This window comes from Amia ocellicauda, chromosome 4, assembly GCF_036373705.1.
Source record: "Amia ocellicauda isolate fAmiCal2 chromosome 4, fAmiCal2.hap1, whole genome shotgun sequence".
NCBI lineage: Eukaryota > Metazoa > Chordata > Actinopteri > Amiiformes > Amiidae > Amia > Amia ocellicauda.
The window spans coordinates 17,215,865-17,235,718 of record NC_089853.1 but is presented as its reverse complement, the minus strand read 5'-3'; the positions used below and the strand labels follow the sequence as shown (position 1 = coordinate 17,235,718).

Below are 19,854 nucleotides of genomic sequence, written 5' to 3'. Positions count from 1 at the left end.
TTTTACTTTCATCAGACCACAAGATGTTGTGTCACATGGTTACAGAAGCTCCTGAGATAATTTAGATTTACTATTGGGGGATGGACACTTATCCAACCAAGCTATTTTTTTTTTTTTTTACTGCATATATGTTCCAGGTTATAAGACAACAAAAGGTGAAAATGTAGCTAACGCTGTGTAGATTTTACTTTAAAATAAAAATCAGTTATTAATCATTGCAGTAAATAACATTTGTGTCACTCTTAATAAACATAAAGTACAAATAAGTACATACAGACGGGTGACAAATTAAAGTAAAAACCTAAATAAATGAGTGGAGTAACATAACGAATGCAGATGCCTACAAACAGGTGTACTGCATGATACAATTAAGCAATTAACATCCTATCATGCTCTGTGGCATGTATACAAATGCTGAGCAGGCCCAGTTGTCTATATGACTTTAAAAGAGGGATCATAATTGGGGCACGAATGGCAGGAGGTTCAGTCACACAGACTGCTCAACTGGCTAGTGTTCTGGACAAGTGGGCGAGTGCATGTGTGGCGACACCAAGAGAACGGTACAGGCCTGACTGCTTGACCCCTACAGTGAGGGGGTCCAGAGGACCTGTAATGCTGTGGGGGGCATTTTCCAGGCATGGTTTGGGTCCACTTGTCCCCTTAGAGGGAAGGGTCACTACAAATCATTACAAAGTTATTCTGAGTGATCACCGTTATCCTATAGTGAAACATTTCTAACCTGATGGGAGTTGTCTCTTCCAGGATGATTTTATTATTTTCCTCAAAATTCTACAAACAATACCCCATAATGACAACATGAAAGAAGTTTGTTTGAAATCTTTGTAAATTTATTAAAAATAAAAAACAAAAAAGCACATGTACATATGTATTCACAGCCTTTGCCATGACACTCAAAATTGAGCTCAGGTGCATCCTGTTTCCACTGATCATCCTTGAGATGTTTCTACAACTTGATTGGAGTCCACCTGTGGTAAATTCAGTTGATTGGACATGATTTGGAAAGGCACACACCTGTCTATATAATGTCCCACAGTTAACAGTGCATGTCAGAGCACAAACCAAGCCATGAAGTCCAAGGAATTGTCTGTAGACCCCCTGAGACAGGAGTGTATTGAGGCACAGATCTGGGGAAGGGTACAGAAACATTTCTGCAGCATTGAAGGTCCCAATGAGCACAGTGGCCTCCATCATATGTAAATGGAAGAAGTTTGGAACCACCAGGACTCTTCCTAGAGCTGGCCGCCCGGCGAAACTGAGCAATCGGGGGAGAAGGGCCTTAGTCAGGGAGGTGACCAAGAACCCGATGGTCACTCTGACAGAGCCCCAACGTGTCTCTGTGGAGAGAGGAGAACCTTCCAGAAGAACAACCATCTCTGCAGCACTCCACCAATCGGGCCTGTATGGTAGAGTGGCCAGACGGAAGCCACTCCTCAGTAAAAGGCACATGACAGCCTGCCTGGAGTTTGCCAAAAGGCACCTGAAGGACTCTCAGACCATGAGAAACAAAATTCTCTGGAAACAAAGATTGAACTCCTGTCTGGAGAAAACCAGGCACCGCTCATCACCTGGCCAATACCGTCCCTACAGTGAAGCATGGTGGTGGCAGCATCATGCTGTGGGGATGTTTTTCAGCAGCAGGAACTGGGAGACAAGTCAGGATCGAGGGAAAGATTAATGCAGCAATGTACAGAGACATCCCTGATGAAAACCTGCTCCAGAGTGCTCTGGGCCTCAGACTGGGGCGAAGGTTTATCTTCCAACAGGACAACGACACTAAGCGCACAGCCAAGATAACAAAGGAGTGGCTACAGGACAACTCGGTGAATGTCCTTGAGTGGCCGAGCCAGAGCCCAGACTTGAACCCGATTTAACATCTCTGGAGAGATCTGAAAATGGCTGTGCACTGACTCTTCCCATCCAACCTGATGGAGCTTGAGAGGTCCTGCAAAGAAGAATGGGAGAAACTGCCCAAAAATAGGTGTGCCAAGCTTGTAGCATCAAACACAAAAAGAATTGAGGCTGTAATTGGTGCCAAAGGTGCTTCAACAAAGTATTGAGCAAAGGTTGTGAATACTTATGTACATGTGCTTCTGTTTTTCATTTTTAATAAATTTGCAAAGATTTCAAACTTATTTCATGTTGTCATTATGGGGTATTGTTTGTAGAATTTTGAGGAAAATAATGGATTTAATCCATTTTGGAATAAGGCTGTAACATAACAAATTGCGGAAAAAGTGAAGCGCTGTGAATACTTTCCAGATGCACTGTATGTTGTTTTTTCCTTTTAATTTGTCTGTATGTTAATGTGCATTGCACTTCTGGTCACAGAATTACTTTTTTGTATACTTTTAAAACCACTGCTAAGATTATAATATAAACCGATCAGTCATAACATTATGACCACCTGCCTAATATTGTGTATGTCCCTCTTTTGCTGCCAAAACAGCCCTGACCCGTCAAGGCATGGACTCCACTAGACCTCTGAAGGTGTGCTGTGGTATCTGGCACCAAGACATTAGCAGCAGATCCTTTAAGTCCTGTAAGTTGTGAGGTGGGGCCTCCATGGATCGGACTTGTTTGTCCAGCACATCCCACAGTTGCTCGATTGGATTGAGATCTGGGGAATTTGGAGGCCAAGTCAACACCCTGAACTCGTTCTGATGCTCACGTGCCCATTGTAGGCGCTTTCGGCAGTGGACAGGGGTCAGCATGGGCACCCTGACTGGTCTACGGCTACGAAGCCCCATACGCAACAAACTGCGATGCACTGTGTGTTCTGACACCTTTCTATCAGAACCAGCATTCACTTTTTCAGCAATTTGATCTACAGTAGCTCGTCTGTTGGATCGGACCACACGGGCCAGCCTTCGCTCCCCACGTGCATCAATGAGCCTTGGCCGCCCATGACTCTCTCGCCGGTTCACCGCTTTTCCTTCCTTGGACCACTTTTGATAGGTACTGACCAGTGCAGACAGGGAACACCCCACAAGAGCTGCAGTTTGGAGATGCTCTGACCCAGTCGTCTACCCATCACAATTTGGCCCTTGTCAAAGTCGCTCAGATCCTTACGCTTGACCATTTTTCCTGCTTCTAACACATCAACTTTGAGGACAAAATGTTCACTTGCTGCCTAATATATCCCACCCACTGATAGGTGCCATGATAACGAGATTATCAGTGTTATTCACTTCACCTGTCAGTGGTCATAATGTTGTGGCTGATCGGTGTACAATATTGATCTAAGCTAAGCAGCCACTGTGTGGAAATGTATTATTATTATTACTAGTAGTATGAGATAAAACTTTCAGTTTGAAATAAAAGGGGTGCTGGGGTAATACAGAATAATACAAGAAGTTACCTTGTCCTCTGATTGTATTGTTTGTATTCAAGCATGTTCTGTTGTAGTCTTGAAGAGGCTGGAAGTCAGTTTTATCTATGCAATAACATTTTCCTCAAAAATAAACAAACAAAATAAAATCCAAGTTACAAAAGAGGACAGACTTTGGTTGCAGTTATAGAACCAGCTACAGGAAATAAGTGGAGCTTTTACATCTGTAGAGCATTTTTAAATTTTGCCCATTTGCTAAGTTAAGGGCCAAGGTTACCCTTTTAAATCCCTTACTTTAATATTACGATTATGGTGATGATGATGATAAAAGTCACGATCATTATAATTATTTTGAAAGATCAGTTTTGCCAAAGAATGCACCTGTGAGAGATGTATCTGTTTAGTTTTGATCATTCAGTTCAGGGTGTTGCAACCACAAACAGTCGGAATAGGATACATTTCTTTTTTATTTATGTAAACAAAAGTACAAAGTTGAACACTGATGCAATCAGAATGTGAAGCACATTGTTAATGTTAAAAGAAAAGGCTTTAAAAACAAATGTAGTTTTTCAGAAGACAAGGATCTGCAAAAGTGCAATACAGCGAGTTTATTGTTTTACCAAAGCCTTTTTTTTCTTCCTCTCAGGCAAAGCAGTTATAAGATATAATGCAATTTTTTTCAGCCAATACAAAATGCTAATCTCCCCCTTCTGCAATAATTAAAGTCTCAAATCAGAGCTTTGTAAATTTTGTTCCCTTAAAAAGAGCTGTGGACTATGCAAGGACCATACTACAGTACATTTTTGCATTACATGGAATTACTATAGTACATTCATAAGTCAGAATGTTCAACTGGGGGATCTGCAAAAGGATGTTCACTTACGGATATAATAAGATTGTTACCTTATTTAAAGAAAAAAGGAAAGTTAAACCTGAATGAATTACAGTGAGGATAATCAAAATCTGAGGTTTTCGTGTTACGCTTGTTTCAATTTTTTCATTTTCTTCTGCCTAGACTTTTAGAGCACAGTGTAGCAGCCATGTACAGAGAAGCAAAAACACATTGAACATGCACAAGCAGTACAACTCGTGTATTGACAAGGCGTTATTATTCCAGGATGTGCAATGCATCGGTAAGAATCCGAAGTTCATCCTTCACAGCCTCTAGACCACCCTTGATCTTCATGGGATTGTCCAGGACTTCTATGCTATAGGTGTATGGGTCAAACCTCACAGAAAATGATCTCCTAATCCCTTTCACATAAGCTCTGTAAAAGAAGGAGACACAAAGCAGCTAAATGGTTAGCCAGCACTGGACATTGAGTGGCTAAAATGCTCTATAAGGGGAGTTTATGTTTTTCTCTCCTCCGTGCCTAATAGCTGGTTCATTTTGTTTATATTCCTGTTTATTTTTTATCTGTAAAGGACTCTATTTTATAAAATATATATTGCAATTGATAGGTCAACAGCTCAGGTGCTACACATAGCAGGGGAACGTAGTAGAAGTAACCAGAGCATTACCCGAGCTTGTCCTTGGCATCAGTAAAGCTCTCTGACACATAGTACACTGGCTGGTAGGTCTGGTCCTGGTAGGGCTGATTAGCAGCAGCCTCTGGGTCAAACTCTCTGACCTCAGGTTCACTGGACAGAGAGTGCTGACAGATTAAAAAAAAAAAAAAGAAAAGAAAAAAGGTAATCAAAACACCTGCAACAACATTTTGGGAAACTTTACTGTTGGCATGTTTACCTTCTGTTTCACATGGGGAGATTTGGGCAGATTTTGTTAAGCTTTTCAAGTTTGTGAAACCTGTTGTCAGGCATACAGCTTGAGGCGTACAGTAAAGAACAGTGAAGTGGCCCACAATATCATAAAATGTTCAGTGCAAATATGAGGTCAAGAAAGGATAGAATCCATAAAGAACTGTGATAGCTTTGATTTACTGATTATTTTTTCTCAAATGAAAAGCACAACTCAAACAAAAAGTCATCCTTATTTCCTTTATCATGACCCTGTATCTATATCGTCTTTAGAGACAGTTATAAAAACGATCTGATCCTTTTGAACACAAGCCTTACCACAAGTTCTCCATAGGAAGACAACAGTCCGGCCCCATAGGCCTTTATAACGCCCCCTTGTTTGCAGAGTCCGAACTCCACAGTGAACCAGTATAGCTAGAAAAAAAGCATTTCAGACATAAATGTTATTTTGGAGCGATAGACAAAATTGCCATGTTATACAGGCACATACAGAGTCAGCAGAGACCAGCTTTCTCTGAGCTCTCTGAGAGTGTCACTGAGAGTAATTATGCTTAGGGGCAATCAACATGCTTTGTATTATGAAGGGATCCTGGTCTTCTGATGGATAGTTATTATTTTATCTGCAGAGGTATAACTAGAAACACAGGTTTGGGGCTGGGCTTTGGGCTGTTATACCGTTAACACGGGTTATTAGTATAATCAGGGCCTTCAGTTTCCTCCATTTATTTTACTTATTGCTAGCCACCTGTTAATCTCATTAATTCCAGATGAAGACATATCTGCATACTAATTATAAGACAATTCTGATTAATTTGTGGTCAAGAACAAGGCATAATGAGAAAAAGGACACATTGGAGGCTAAATCAGGCTAGGAAATGCCAGTTTAAATTGAATCAGGAGCGGTGAGAATGAGTGATTATTGCAAACGCTTAACTCTGGCGCTTGAATGACAAAGGCAGCAAAATGGCATCAGTGGCTCAATCAAGAAAGGATGATAAAACTAATCATCTTTGTTTGGTCATTAACAGCTTCTTTTTCTGGGTCTAATTAGGGGAGTGAATTGGCTTAAAAATGCATTGAAAGGGTCATCATGTAAACGAGAATAAACACACTTACTGTGGACAGTTTTTCTATATCTTCTTCGGACGCTCCCAAAGAGGCAAGTCCAATGTTCTGGTAAGACAGGAAAGTTAAACTGAAAGTCACTCATGCCTTCCACATCTGCAAATCTGTTTCAAGATCAGCACGTAACCTCAAATAAGAGGAACAGAAGCAAATCCACACTATGCACCTTCAGTAATTAGTTTTGATTGATAACTACAGGCATAAAAACAAAAACATAGTTATTAATGTCCATCTGGCCTTCGAACTGTGTGGAACACTTCAGCCTTTCTGTGTTGAGGTTACCTAAAGTTTTTAGCTTGTATTAAATAAATGCATTTTCAAAATGAGCAAATGAGAAATGTCTAAGCAATAGCCAGGAAAAAGCATTACCTGAGAAAACTGTGCAAATGTCCTGTCAGCCAGCATGGGGACATGACCTAGGAGCTCGTGAACACAGTCCCTGAAACAAGATGACATACCAGGTAACTATCTGATGAGCAAACTAAGAACATAAATCATAATGTTACATAGAGAACTCTCTGTATCTCTCTATCAGAACAGAAATGCAGACCCTTCATGGGTTACAGGGCCTTCTGTCTTTCATTTGAGATTAGGCTCTGTATTTCACTCAATCGATAACTAGATAGATCTTCCAATACTGCTTGATGATTTCAGATGCAATTTATTGCAGGTATGATCGTCTATGGCATGAGCCCAGGCCTGGAGGGAACTGTCAATTGGGTCCAGTTAATGAAATCATGAGACCACTTCACTGTCTGAGAGGCCAGAGGATGGGGTGATGGTGTGTGACGTCTGTGCTGACTGAGGCCTGCATCCAGAGAGAGGAACCTCTCATGAGAAGAACATTGGGCTGGGACTCACGGCTCTGGGGAGTGCATGGGGGAGGAGGCGTGGCGGATGTACTGGGTGCACTGAAACACTCTGAACGCCAGGCTGGCCAGGAAGTCCCGAGCCGAGAGGAGACCTGCCACTGGCCGCAGCTGGAAACCTGTCCTCTCTAGCACAGAAAGAAGAACAACACCACTTCACAAAGACTGGGAGAAGAGGAGACAGGATACAGCTTTCAAAAAATAAAAATAATGATGTGAACACTTTGTTCTGGAAATTTATATTCTCTAAGAGGCTGCATGGAGTTTTCTATCTTATCATCACCCTTGCATCTTGTCAATTAGTCATGATATGACTGGCTGAGACCAAATGACATTTTTTACCTTCCTGTGAAATATTTATATATATATATATATATATATATATATATATATATATATATATATATAGTATAAATTATCTGACGACAACAAAACATTTCTGTATAAATAAACCACATTTCCAGCAGAGCGAAATTCTGCAGTGTCCTGCCACACTATAACGCGTGCCCCCAAATTGACAGTCCAACAGCAGGACCCAGTGTGATGTGCAAAGCTAGGCTGCCTAATAGTATTGTATGGGATATATTATCTCACCTGCGGGAGGGTTTCTGTCTGTACAACATTGCAATGGAAGTGGGAAGGGGGGGCGCAAGGGCTTGCTGCTTAGCTGAAGCCGAGGGAGAAGAACAGAGAGAGCTGTACCTTTGAGGAAGCGAGACACATCCTCCAGTTGGGGGATGTTGTTCTCGCTGTAGCCGCTGTGTCTCTCGAGCAGGCGGAAGGCCTCCAGGTGTTCGGTGCAGGCATGTGTGGAGTAAAGGCCCTTCAGGGTAGAGTACACCTGCTTCCTACAGAAACAGGTGAGGAGGAAACAAAGAACAGGGAAAGAAACCTATAAACATGTCCTTATTGTGTCTGCAAAAAATATTAATATAAATATGTATTATTATTATTTTCCATTGCTTTTTAAGCTGGTGGAAGTCCTGTAAAAAACAAACAGACTGCCACAGTATGTAAGGTCCTCATTAGGTGACATGCAATTTTGTTGTTTGTGTTTATTGTTATCTATCCCTATAAGATATCACAATGCAATATATTTAAATTACATTAACATATATCCTCCAAAAATATTAATGGCATTACAAAGGCAAGTATTGGGACATTATTGGTTTGCATATTATATTATATATTCTTGGTGTGTGCTTTCTTATGAGCGTGCTGTTGTTGTTCTGTTTTCATGCTTCGCAGCACCGAACAAGAGAAAAAGTCTGCGGCTCAGCAGTACTGACCATGTGGCGATTTCTTCCTCTGTGTACTCTACTCTGGGAATGGGATCACCACTGGAAAGAAAGAAAGACTTCTCAGTGAAAAACAGTCTACCTTCCAGGGACTTTCACAATTAGACAGCAAGATGCTCTTCTTTAAGTGTAATGAGGTCAAACATATGTCATTTCACACTTGATTGACAGACCCATCGCATGTTATGCCTTCAAATACATCTGACAGTTTTGTTTATATTCTGTAGTGGTCTAACCTAGTTACACCCCTTTGTTATGCTAAATCCTGGCTACACCTTTTCTCCATTCCATGTTTGTGTTCCATTCTGATTTGTGACAAATATAACGAAGATATTATTATTATTTAAAGTACTACTTATGTCATGTGTACCTTATGTTTTTATGTATGTATTCATGTATTTATTGACTTTTATAATAACTAAGGTTTCTTATCCAATTGTTTGTTAATTTAAATTGTTAAGTAATATGATATTGCTGTGATGAACAACTATATTGAACTTATCCAAATAATTCAACGTGGCTTATACAGGGCCTGTGTTTGTCTGTCTTTTTTCTGTGTCTTGAGAAGTCTGTAGCAGACAGAGACACTTGGTTCCCATAACATTTCTTTTTCCTTGCCCACTTTCAGGGGATAAAGTTAACATGGTTACATTGATAACAAACCACAAGATCACAGAAGTGGTGAGGTGGAATTGTCCAAAAGGACATGACACATGCATCATACTAATTGTCTATATTGTTCAGTAGTTGGTTATTCAATAGACAATATAATCTGCATATGAATCAGAATTTAGTGAATTTTCATGGAATCTTTCTATTATTCCCATATTTTGACTTTCTCTATGTTTTGTCTCAATGTCTTAACTTATAAATACTAAAATAGCCACAACTATTCTTAGCTGAGTCCTCTATATCTCTGTCACCTGTTTCTCTATACGATTTTATTACCATTATCTAATAAACATCTTACTGATTCACCATGGTCCTGTGGATTGCTAACAAATTTGATTTTTTACAGTATACTACTGTACTACAATGTTACTTGGTCATTTCTACAGCCTCAAAGTCTGCTTTTAAACAAACATAGCTTACAGAAAAAAAAAAAAAAAAAATGCAACAAATTCCTTACTGTTTGTAATGGAAGGCAATTTCTCCAATTTCTTTCCTGCGCTGTCTGTAAATGGGATCTGAAAAACCCTGAATAATAATAATAAATAAATAAGTTAGAGCACTATATATTATTTACAAATAAACAAAAACTGATACGTTTTAAATAACATAACAATTTTAACTGTCCAAAATGCCATTTGTGTTCCATTAGTGTGCTTTCCCAACATAGTGCCCTTTTAGTTAACACAGAGCTGTTACTTGTCTTTAAACATAAAAGTGGCTGTGTTTCAGTTTGAATACATTTTTTGTTACTTGTAATTTATACATATTGAGTGTAGTTTAACGGTCTTGTTTGAACGCACCGGGTGATCCTGGTCTAGGTCGGGATCAAACTTTGTTACCAAGTGATGACATCTGTCCAGCTCGGCGATTTTTTTTGGAAACCAGTGACCTTAAGGGGAAAGCAAAACTTCAGAAAAAAAGGCCGTAACTCATATTGAAACAATTTAATTGCGATGCGTGGAAATTATTTAATCAGCATTGCTTGATGAGTTTATTGTTGAGCTATTGGTTTTACTTATCTTTGTATCACCGTTGTTTTCTAACCTTTTGAATTCAGTGAATTTCTTTCACTTTTAGCCTATGTTCTTAACACAATAGCAATTTCTATCGATGTTGATGGTGTTGTAATTGGGCTACACATTCAGTCACAGACACACTCACTTACATTTCTCCTCTTTGGTTGTGCGGACGTCTTCGGAGATCCTCTTGACCGAGCTGACCAGGGTGCCGAGGTCGGACAGGTGCACCTCGCAGCGCACGAAGTACTCCAGATCCTCCAGAGCGTCTTTGGGTTTTCTGCTGGGTCTCGTCTCAAGATGGTGAATCTTTGCTTCAAAGGTCTATCAATCATAAATAACAGAAATAAAAAAAAAAAACAAGAGACGTGTAGTACACCGACCGCACATTGGAAGTTATTCATATCACAGGTGGAAAGTGTGCTCATAAAATAAAGCTTATACTCTGTGTGTTTTAATGTCTGAGAAAACGAGAAATCCTCGCAGAAGCATGAAAAAGGAAGGGCATTCTTTACCAGAAAACCAAAGCTGCGTTAATTTGAATGTGTTTCTCGTTTTCATGCAGAACAAGAAGTCAAGAGACACGTGTTTATTTTTGCATGAAGCAGCGCTGTCCGAGGTGCTGAACCTGAATTGCAATTGGAGAAATGATAACCTTTTAATCTCGCTTAATAAAAATCATAATTTAAAAAAATTAAAATGCATATATATTGCAATTCTAATAGACACAAATAAATGTAGGAAAACTCTTACATTTCATAAAGAACTGTTCCACACGAAAACAGACTTTTATGGTATATACCATTGACAGTTAATATGCTTTATTTTATCTAGTAGGTTGAATTAGGAATCGTGAAGAAAACGCCTTCCACCTTGTAATTAAATTAAGTCTATATCCCTAATTTATTTTAGACAGCTCTCCCTTCTTGTTTTCCAGCACAATCTACCTGTTCGCCATAATTTGACAGAGTATATTGAATTAGCTGCCTGTTAAATACGCAGAATGTAACAGTGGCTGCAAATTCTCCCCCTTGAGCCAACGGTTTAAAACGCAGAATGTATTATTGCCAGATCTGTCTCGACATCCTGGGCAGATGGCAATAACAAAAATTGGGTAAAGGAAAAAAAGCGCACATAATCATTCCAACACTTAAAAAAAATCATGAATTGTGCTTTTCAATAGATCTTTTTCTTTTTTCATTTTGATTTTAGTGGCATATCAATTCGTTAAATCTCTCCACGTTCCAGATAATAATTAAAATAATTGTGCATAGAAATAATGCAACAAAAACCGCATTTGATCTACATATGTTTAAAACACTCTTCAGCTTCAGAGTGTTCAGAAGCCACCTCTGCAGTAAAAGGTGACTGACTATACAGCAAACCCTAAATTACAGATATGCGACAAAGGAGGGACTTGCTAGTCTCAGCTAACACAACTCCACATACTTCCGTCCGTTTCGGTAACACAGTACTGTGATACGTTTTCGTGTATGTAAGTAGTTTGCAGACGGTTTTATACATTCAGAGATCACCGAACTTCACCACGCCTGTTTGTAAACTTTATTCCATGCCAACAATAAGACGAGTATTTTCTTTACCATCTGCATCGCACGGAATATGCGTATGCTTTACCATACAAGTACATCTGTGCCATTATATTCATATTTTGCTTAAACAAAAACAGGTCGAAGCGCACACAACAAGATGCTCCATCGTGCACGGAAGCTGTCCTTACCTCGAAGACCTTGAGGGCGCGGGACAGCGCGGGGATCTTGGCGGTCCTCAGAGTGAAGAACAGGTTCAGCATGGCCTTCCCGTCCTCCTCCTCAAACACGATCTGATCTGCGGACTCGCAACTCTCCGCAGCTGCAGCAGCTTCCCTTTCTTTCCTCGCATCTTCTATCAAACTCTGCCGCCTGCCCACAAACTTTGGAGACTAAATTAAATAAAGAAATGCATACATATACACACACATGAATAAATAACCATTTGATATACTGCGCTTTTTGATGTAATTCAGTGCACAAGTAAAATAAAATAAGTAAAATACCCAACAGGGCAGAGACAGACGCGTAGGACGGGTGATGTACAATATATTCGCTGGCCCAACACATGCAATATCTTGCGATTATTCTAGTTGTTTTTGATTATAATTATGCAACAGGTAAACGTTTATATTAGCTACAAAGTTAAAACTACAACATAAACTGTTCATTGAGACTATGCATTTAAGAGGACATCAAGAAAGTAAGTGCGTAAAAGTGCGTTTTGCCAACTCCACGCTTTCTCAGAACCTGCTGCGGAGATTTTTCAAACATATAGTTTGTCAAATAGTTTGACATGCATGTAATATATTTATACATCTGCGAACGTCAGAAACAGGTAGTTTGCAGTGTCTAGAAACGCTACAGGCTTGCAGCTTCATTCAATCGTGGAGAGGCAGAAACCGTTATTCAGAGCATCAACTTCTGGGCTCGCCTGGGCTGAAGACTTACCGTGACAGATTCGGTCGACTTTGAATCGAGCTCGGACGCTGCCCTGCGGAAGCTCTTCGCGGAAGATGTAGAGCTGTTTGAAATAGGCATCTCTGGTCAGTGTCTCGTTTTTCCAATGCGATTTCTACTACGTTTGGTTCCAGCTCTCTCCCATATTTATAGAGGTCATTTCTCTTTCCTGACGTCAATCCCTCGATTTCCTTATCGAGCACCACACAGCTTCTGTCACTCCTATTCCATTTAACTTAATTCCTCCAATATTACAGGGACAAATATAATTTCTCTTTTTTCAGATGAATTTGTAAATATCCGAATTCAATTTGCAACCTGTATAAGAACATCTCCTGTGTGATACCCAAACGTAAGAGGTATGAATGACAAATTATGATACACCAAGCAAACGTCTTGATTTTTGCTTAGTTTTTCTTACACAGACTATTTTAAGATGTAGTTACTTAAATTTTCTTTAATATTGTTTTTCCCTGCAAAGTATTGGGGTCTACAAAGGTACAGACATATATATATATATATATATATATATATATATATATATATATATATATATATATATAGATAGATAGATAGATAGATAGATAGATAGATAGATAGATAGATAGAAGATAGTATAGTGGGAAAATGTTTTATTTTATTATCTTCTTTATATTATTAATAGTTTCATGTTGCCTTGTCTTAAGTTGATTTTTTATTGGATTGCACACAGCGATTTTCTTTTCATTATTTCAATCAGCTATTGTCTTTCGGTTATTTAAATCATTTACTGTCTTTAGAATTATTTATTTAAAAACAGTTAAACAATATAAAGAGTGTATGTTTTGGGGCACCGGTATTTGATTAAGGACTTAAAACAATGTATTTGTTAAACATCTGCAACCTGAAGAACACTGACCAGCAACAATCAACTCATCAAACACTTCAACAACAGAAACAAACTTAGGTCTAGGTTAATTTGTTATATATGTGATAAACTATTTTGCACAACTGTATTTTAATGAGATGCAATCACATCAATAAGACCTATAACCTATTGTCTATCTGAAGATACAAAAAGGCTTCTCCAACTCACATCCTTAGTTATTTTCTTCACTTTATGTGAGAGGAGGGCTGTGGGTGTATTTATGTTTTCTGTAATAAACTTGTTACTTCTTCATCTGTGGATCCTGTGAATTTATTTAAAAAATGCTACAATAGTGAAGATAACATTGTCCGTTGCTGAGGCACCAAAACAATTATCTTAAAAAGAACACTCTGTACATTCTTTCACTGGTTCCTTCTGAAATTAGGCCAGGGGACCCTCTTTTTCCCCTCTTAATGATTTTGTGTTTGTGGTGTAGAATCGCTCAATAACATTGTAGAGAGCATTTATAATCTCATTTAGACAAGAGGATGGGATCCAAAGAGTGTTTATAAAACCATTCATACAACATCCACTTCAGCTTCTGTCTGTGGTGTGTGTGTGTTGTTAATAGGGAAACAATGATTTAATGTTTTTCCTCAGATGGTTCACTATGGGAATTGCACCTAACACTGAGTAATATGGCAATTTTGGCAAATTAAGTTGTCTGACATGAAGATATAAAGAGCTTTTCTTTTTCTGTCCCTCCCCATTTTCCCCTTGTTGCTGACACACTAAGAGAAGGAAAAAAGGCCCCAGTTTAGGTTTACTAAAATTGAGTCACTTAATCAGCTCAATTCAATATTCTCTGGCCTCTTGCAAAATGTGATTCAGTTTAAACCCTGCCTGTTGGTTTCCAATTCTGGAATGACATCAAGTGGTATTTTACCTCCTGCCAAAAACAGTTTTATAGTTAATGCGATTAAAACTTGATGCAAGTAGCTTCAAGCATTAAGGCTAAAAGGATTAGAGACAGTCTTTGCTTTGAATGCTGTTACAGCTAGAAGCACTGTGTGAGCACCAAGGGTTATGTCTTCAGTCTACACAAGAGAAATGTTAAAGAGCACTGATGTAGCTGGAGGCAAGGGAACAAAAGGGCCTCCTCTATTGGACAGGACAGAGAAACAGAAAAAGATAACAAGCTGACATTAAGAAAGAGACAGGAGATGCACTGCATGTCATTTTGATCTTCTATGTGAGATTCTGTGTCATCAAGATCTTTCTCGTTGTTTTTCTTTTTCCCCCTCTCTTTTTAATTCTCACCACATGAAGGGTCTGTAAGATATTATTTGTTAGAATGTATTTTTCTATGGGAAATATCTGTATCTGTCTGGTTTGATACAGGAAACCGACATCTCCCAGTTTGCCTAGTTCCTTAGATTCTGAAGGGCCCTGCTAGTAGTTAAAGTAAGAGTAAGAGTACAAGGACAAACACCTCAAAGAGGCCAAACAGTTAGGTTTCTTACTGCCATATTGAAATATTTGTATCACACACCCAAACCATGGTGTGATGTTGGCAAAATGTGATTGGTTAAAGAGCAACCTTATAACAGAAGGAATGGACAAAGAGAAAAAGAAGAAAGAGATCTGAAATTCTCTTACATACTGGTGGCCAGTACGGGGAGTATGGATATTTGCTACAAGTCACAGATTGCTCTGAGAGTATTGATTGAACAGGAAGTACCTGCTGTATATCCGACTTTTTGCCTGAAAGATGAAACTTACATAACGGTGTCGTCAGCATAGCCAGGACTGTACGAACTGTATCATTAACCTTAGGAGTGTGTTTACTGCTCATTCAACTCCAAGGAGGAAAAACAAAAAGTGTGGACGAGTGATTTAAAAGTCACCTTCTTTAAACAGACGGCAAACATGGAACATCTGCGTCAAAAGGCTAGCCGGTGTGTCCGTAAGGACTGAATTAAAATAGCAATAGCGCAGTCTCCAAGTACTTCGTTGCAGAACATAGTCCTGTTTAACGGAGCTATCAAATGAAAAAGTTAAAAAGCCACAACTGAAATTATCTGCTCTTTATGGGTTAGCTCAGTGTGTTAACATCTTAACTGATCACTCTACAGAAATAGAAAATAAATTGAAAAATGGAAGCAAATAGAAATCTGCCGTGCTTTTACAAAATACAGAGTTGAAACTTCAAATGCAATACTAGTGAGCAATAATGCTGTTATTGCAGCTGCTGCCTGTTTCGATAAAAAACAATGCAAATCTGAGAATGAGAGTTTGAAAAATGAGAACCATGCTTTACAACAAAAGTTAAATAATTGCCAGGCAGCTCTCAGACACACTGCAACCAAAGTTTCTCTGAGTAATCATACGAGATGTAAACAGCTAGTAGAGCGCTTAAAAATGAAACTAGGCATGCAATCTGCTATAATTGCAGCTGTCGGAGGTCTCTCCTGAACTGGACTCTGATGATGATGAATATTGGGAAGAACTAGAGAGAGTGGCGTGGGACTGTGATTTCAATCCTGAATCATGTACTACTCCCGTCTGTGTAGTATGTACTCGCGGGGCAGTAAAGCGCATGTTGTGAACGAGTAGCGCAGTCATGAAAGTACGAGAAGGCGAAGTTATTCAGGAAAGCACAAACATTTCTGATGATCCTCAAGTAAATCATGAGCCTCAGACAACTAAGCATCTGACTGCTCTGGAACTGAGAGCATTTAAAGATGATTTGGGTCCAATTAATCTAGAAACAGATTTAGAGGAATTAATAGTTCAACTCTTATCTTGCATTCAGTTACACCCACAACTGAACGACCTGCATTGGAAAACAATAGTCCTAGCTGCATGCACTCCGACTTTAAGATCCCTATTAAGTGTTGAAGAAGTGGCTAGAGCAAATTTGTGGAATGAGGTCTTAGAACTCATAATCGAAGCTTGTGGTTGGAATGCAGCAGATTGGGGAAGTACATTTTATTCTGTAACACAAAGAAAAGGCAAACATGCAGAGCATACGCCCTGCAAAAAACGGGCTCTCAATGTGTTTCTGGATACAATTGATGATGACATATATGACGAACAGTTTAAGAAATCGTTTTTACATGGATTACACCCTAATTTAAAAGCAATCCTGGGCACCTCAGTTGATGCAACCAAGGATTGGGAGAATTTGTTCCCTAAAATTTGCAGAGCACAGGAATTAGTAAAACAGGGAGCTTGGAAATCTGTTAAAATTGATTACAAAGGGAAAACTGAAAAAGAATCCTGTAAAAGTCGAGGGGCCTCATGTTTTCTCAAACACAGAGCCTGACTATGAGTGTTGTCCCCCTCATTATCCAAATTGGGAAAAGAAACAGAACTCTGGTTACAGGTGCAACAAGGGCTCACACTGACCCCAAGTTAAACAGACAGCCTGAGACACCCCAAGGGGCGGTGCCTAATGTGACTCCTCCCACTTATGATGAGTCGAAGGCAGCACTGACTGCTCCCCAGTACTCAACGCCTCCCCTGTATCCACAGAATGAGCTACTGATACTGTGACAGGAAGTGCAACAACTGCGCACTGATATCATAGGGAAAGCAACCCATGCACAGTAAGCACAGGGGTGCATTGCCTTCCTGAAGGTAGAAACAAAGCTCTGCCGGTACAGATGGAATAGGCCGATCTTAAGGGCAGCTGTTGACGGAGGCCCACAGCAATGCATGCTCTTAGACATTGTCCTACATGCTCAGTCTGCACACACACACCCTTTATCTACAGGTATTACAGCTAATGTATCTGGGTTTAAGGAAGACATGACTACTGCTATGAAGTGTACTAAATGTAATTTGAAAATAGGGGATTATCAAACAACTTGGTCTCCTATATTAATGCCTATACCTGAGGTCAGTCAATTATTGTATCAGATGTCTTGAGAAGAGAAGGTGTAATACTTAATTATGCTTATAATCAGATTTGGTTTAACAAAAGCAGAAATATTGTGTACACTGTTAGCAATTTACATGTAGTATGTACTATTAAGCTACCAGGTGAATTAAGGTCCATTTGAGAAAGGATCGTAGAGGTGAACATCATATCAGAAATAATGAAGCTGATCAGTGTGCTATATTTGCTGCAAGACACTGTGGTCCATGGCGTTTGCCAGACCCATTGCTTACTACTGAAAATGTCTCCGTCTTTTTGAGATTCAAAAATTAGATTCAGACATCCAAACTAATATTCACTGGCATTTGCAGGAGAAACCACTTCCACAACCTATATTTTGGTCTCACAAAACTACTCTAGTGGGCACAGGTGATTCTGACAAGGTCCTCATGGTAAACATTCCACAATCTGAATACCCTGTAGTCTGTGTTCCCTCACATTTAGCTCCTGATATGTGTTCACTAGGTGGGGACTTCCAAAGGTGATTGATAGGGATCGAGGAACACATTTCACAAGTAGTGTAGTGAAAGTTATGTGTCAAGCATTAAGTATCACTCAGAAATTACACTTTCTATTCCACCCTCAATCTTCAGGAGTAGTCGATCGTGGAAATCGCACTCTAAAAACACTTTTGAAAAAAATGTGTCAAGATAATCCAAAAAGGTGGGCTGAGGATTAACCTCTGTGCCTAATGGCAATGTCAACACCACACTCCACTACCAGAATTACACCACATCAAGCAATGACAGGATGTCTTATGCATGTCCCAGGACATTGTGTGCTTCCTTTGGAAGAACATCCTGTTATTTTGCAAGCTGCTAATGTGACTTGGATACGAAATTGCTTAGCGTGTGTAGATCAACACTTTGTAGCTAAACAATTAGGTCACAAACAGAGACAAATTAAGAGATATTTTGACACCAAAGTTCATGAGGAAGAATTACAGATTGGTGACAGATGTATGGTTCGAATTTACAAACACAAATGCCATACCTTAGAAGCCGATTGGTATGGACAATTCCTCATTGTGGACAAATTATGCCCAGCAGTGTACAAAGTCAAAATTCAGGAAAAAGGCAAAGATATTCTTAAATGGTTTCACATCAATCAGATAAAGACCGTTAAGTGATCACTGCTACCCTTGATCTTTCAGATGTTTCTGAGAGAAAATGGAGACCCTGATGTTGTTCCTCATTGGTTTCCTGGGGGTTGCCATTGATGCTGCAAACAACCATGAGACTCCATAACCATTATAGGGAATTGCAAGCCTAAATTTGTTCTGAAAATTGAAAATCTTGATTTAGATGTGGAAACTGCTGTACAGATACTCACTCCTACTTAATATAACAGTAGCCATTTATGTTACTCTCATTTAACCTTTATAATATGTGTTACTGGATCTGTAATTAGTAGACATTTCATTTGTGATATATATGATTCACAAACTTGTCGTTCTCCCCCACTTGAATTTCTAGAACTGTTGAAAACTGTTAGAGTGTTACCAATTGAAACCCCCCATATAGACACTAATACCCTAGGATTTGTTTTGATTCTGCCATTGTATACAGCTGAAAATATGATGAGGTCCCTGCATAATGTGTATGATTTAGGTGTTATTGCACATGGAAAAGTGGTAACTCAACCACAATTACCTCCAACTGTAGGTCAAATGAGAACCTCATGACATGTTGTTGATCATACTGAATGTTGTACTACCTATCGCTCTACTATGTTGATTACATGTGACGTTATTGGAGAATCATTGCAGTTTAGGGTTGATAACATTACTAAGTTATCAACCTTACATGCTGTACCTGTGGCTTCAAATGATACTTGCAAGCTTGACCAGTAGGCAATCACATGTGGGGCATTACAACAGACATGCAATCACACGTGGTGCATTACAACAAACAATTCTTATTCCTTGTACAACAATTTAGAAGTCCCATTACTAACTCCACTTTCTGTGTTCAAACCAGAAGTGTTCTGCAAGATTTATATTTCTCACCCATGTTGCCGGCTATGTTTGCAGAGATCCTGAAACCTGTTGATGCAGAGGTTTTAGAGAAATTAGAGCCTTTGTTGAAACATTCTGATATAACTCTCCTCAAACTAAACATTCAAACACAAAAAGTTCAATAAGGGATACAACATATGATTTCTGATGGAAATTTGGAAATTCTCAATGGGATTTTGCTTTTAAAGGTGCTACTTTCTTGTCTGTGTCTGTGTTAATGGTTACTATATGTATGTTTTATTATTTACGTCGTCTGATATGTCCTTATTATAGTGATGTTATTGCCATTTGTTGTGAGACATTAATCTCATGTAATAAGCTTATTTGGTAAATCCAGGTTTTATAATAAGCATGGTTATCCAATCTACTGCACAAAGTTATATAACCTCACAGTTACATATAATGGCTATATTCACTTTTTTTTTTTTGTATTTTGTAATTCCTATTTTTATT

The 19,854-nt window shown here is 39.1% G+C and overlaps 1 protein-coding gene across 1 annotated transcript; it reads right to left on the bottom strand.

The window, feature by feature from the left end:
- Positions 1–3,852: 3,852 nt before the first annotated feature.
- th (tyrosine hydroxylase) lies at positions 3,853–12,693 on the bottom strand. The gene is made up of 13 exons (XM_066702898.1): positions 12,586–12,693; positions 11,826–12,026; positions 10,237–10,411; positions 9,872–9,960; positions 9,529–9,596; positions 8,391–8,441; positions 7,804–7,949; positions 7,094–7,229; positions 6,602–6,671; positions 6,224–6,280; positions 5,426–5,521; positions 4,871–5,004; positions 3,853–4,617 (listed from the first exon to the last, which is right to left on the bottom strand). Exons 1-13 carry the CDS (start codon positions 12,673–12,675, stop codon positions 4,458–4,460), a joined length of 1,473 nt encoding a protein of 490 aa, XP_066558995.1. The 5' UTR covers positions 12,676–12,693; the 3' UTR covers positions 3,853–4,457.
- Positions 12,694–19,854: the final 7,161 nt, after the last annotated feature.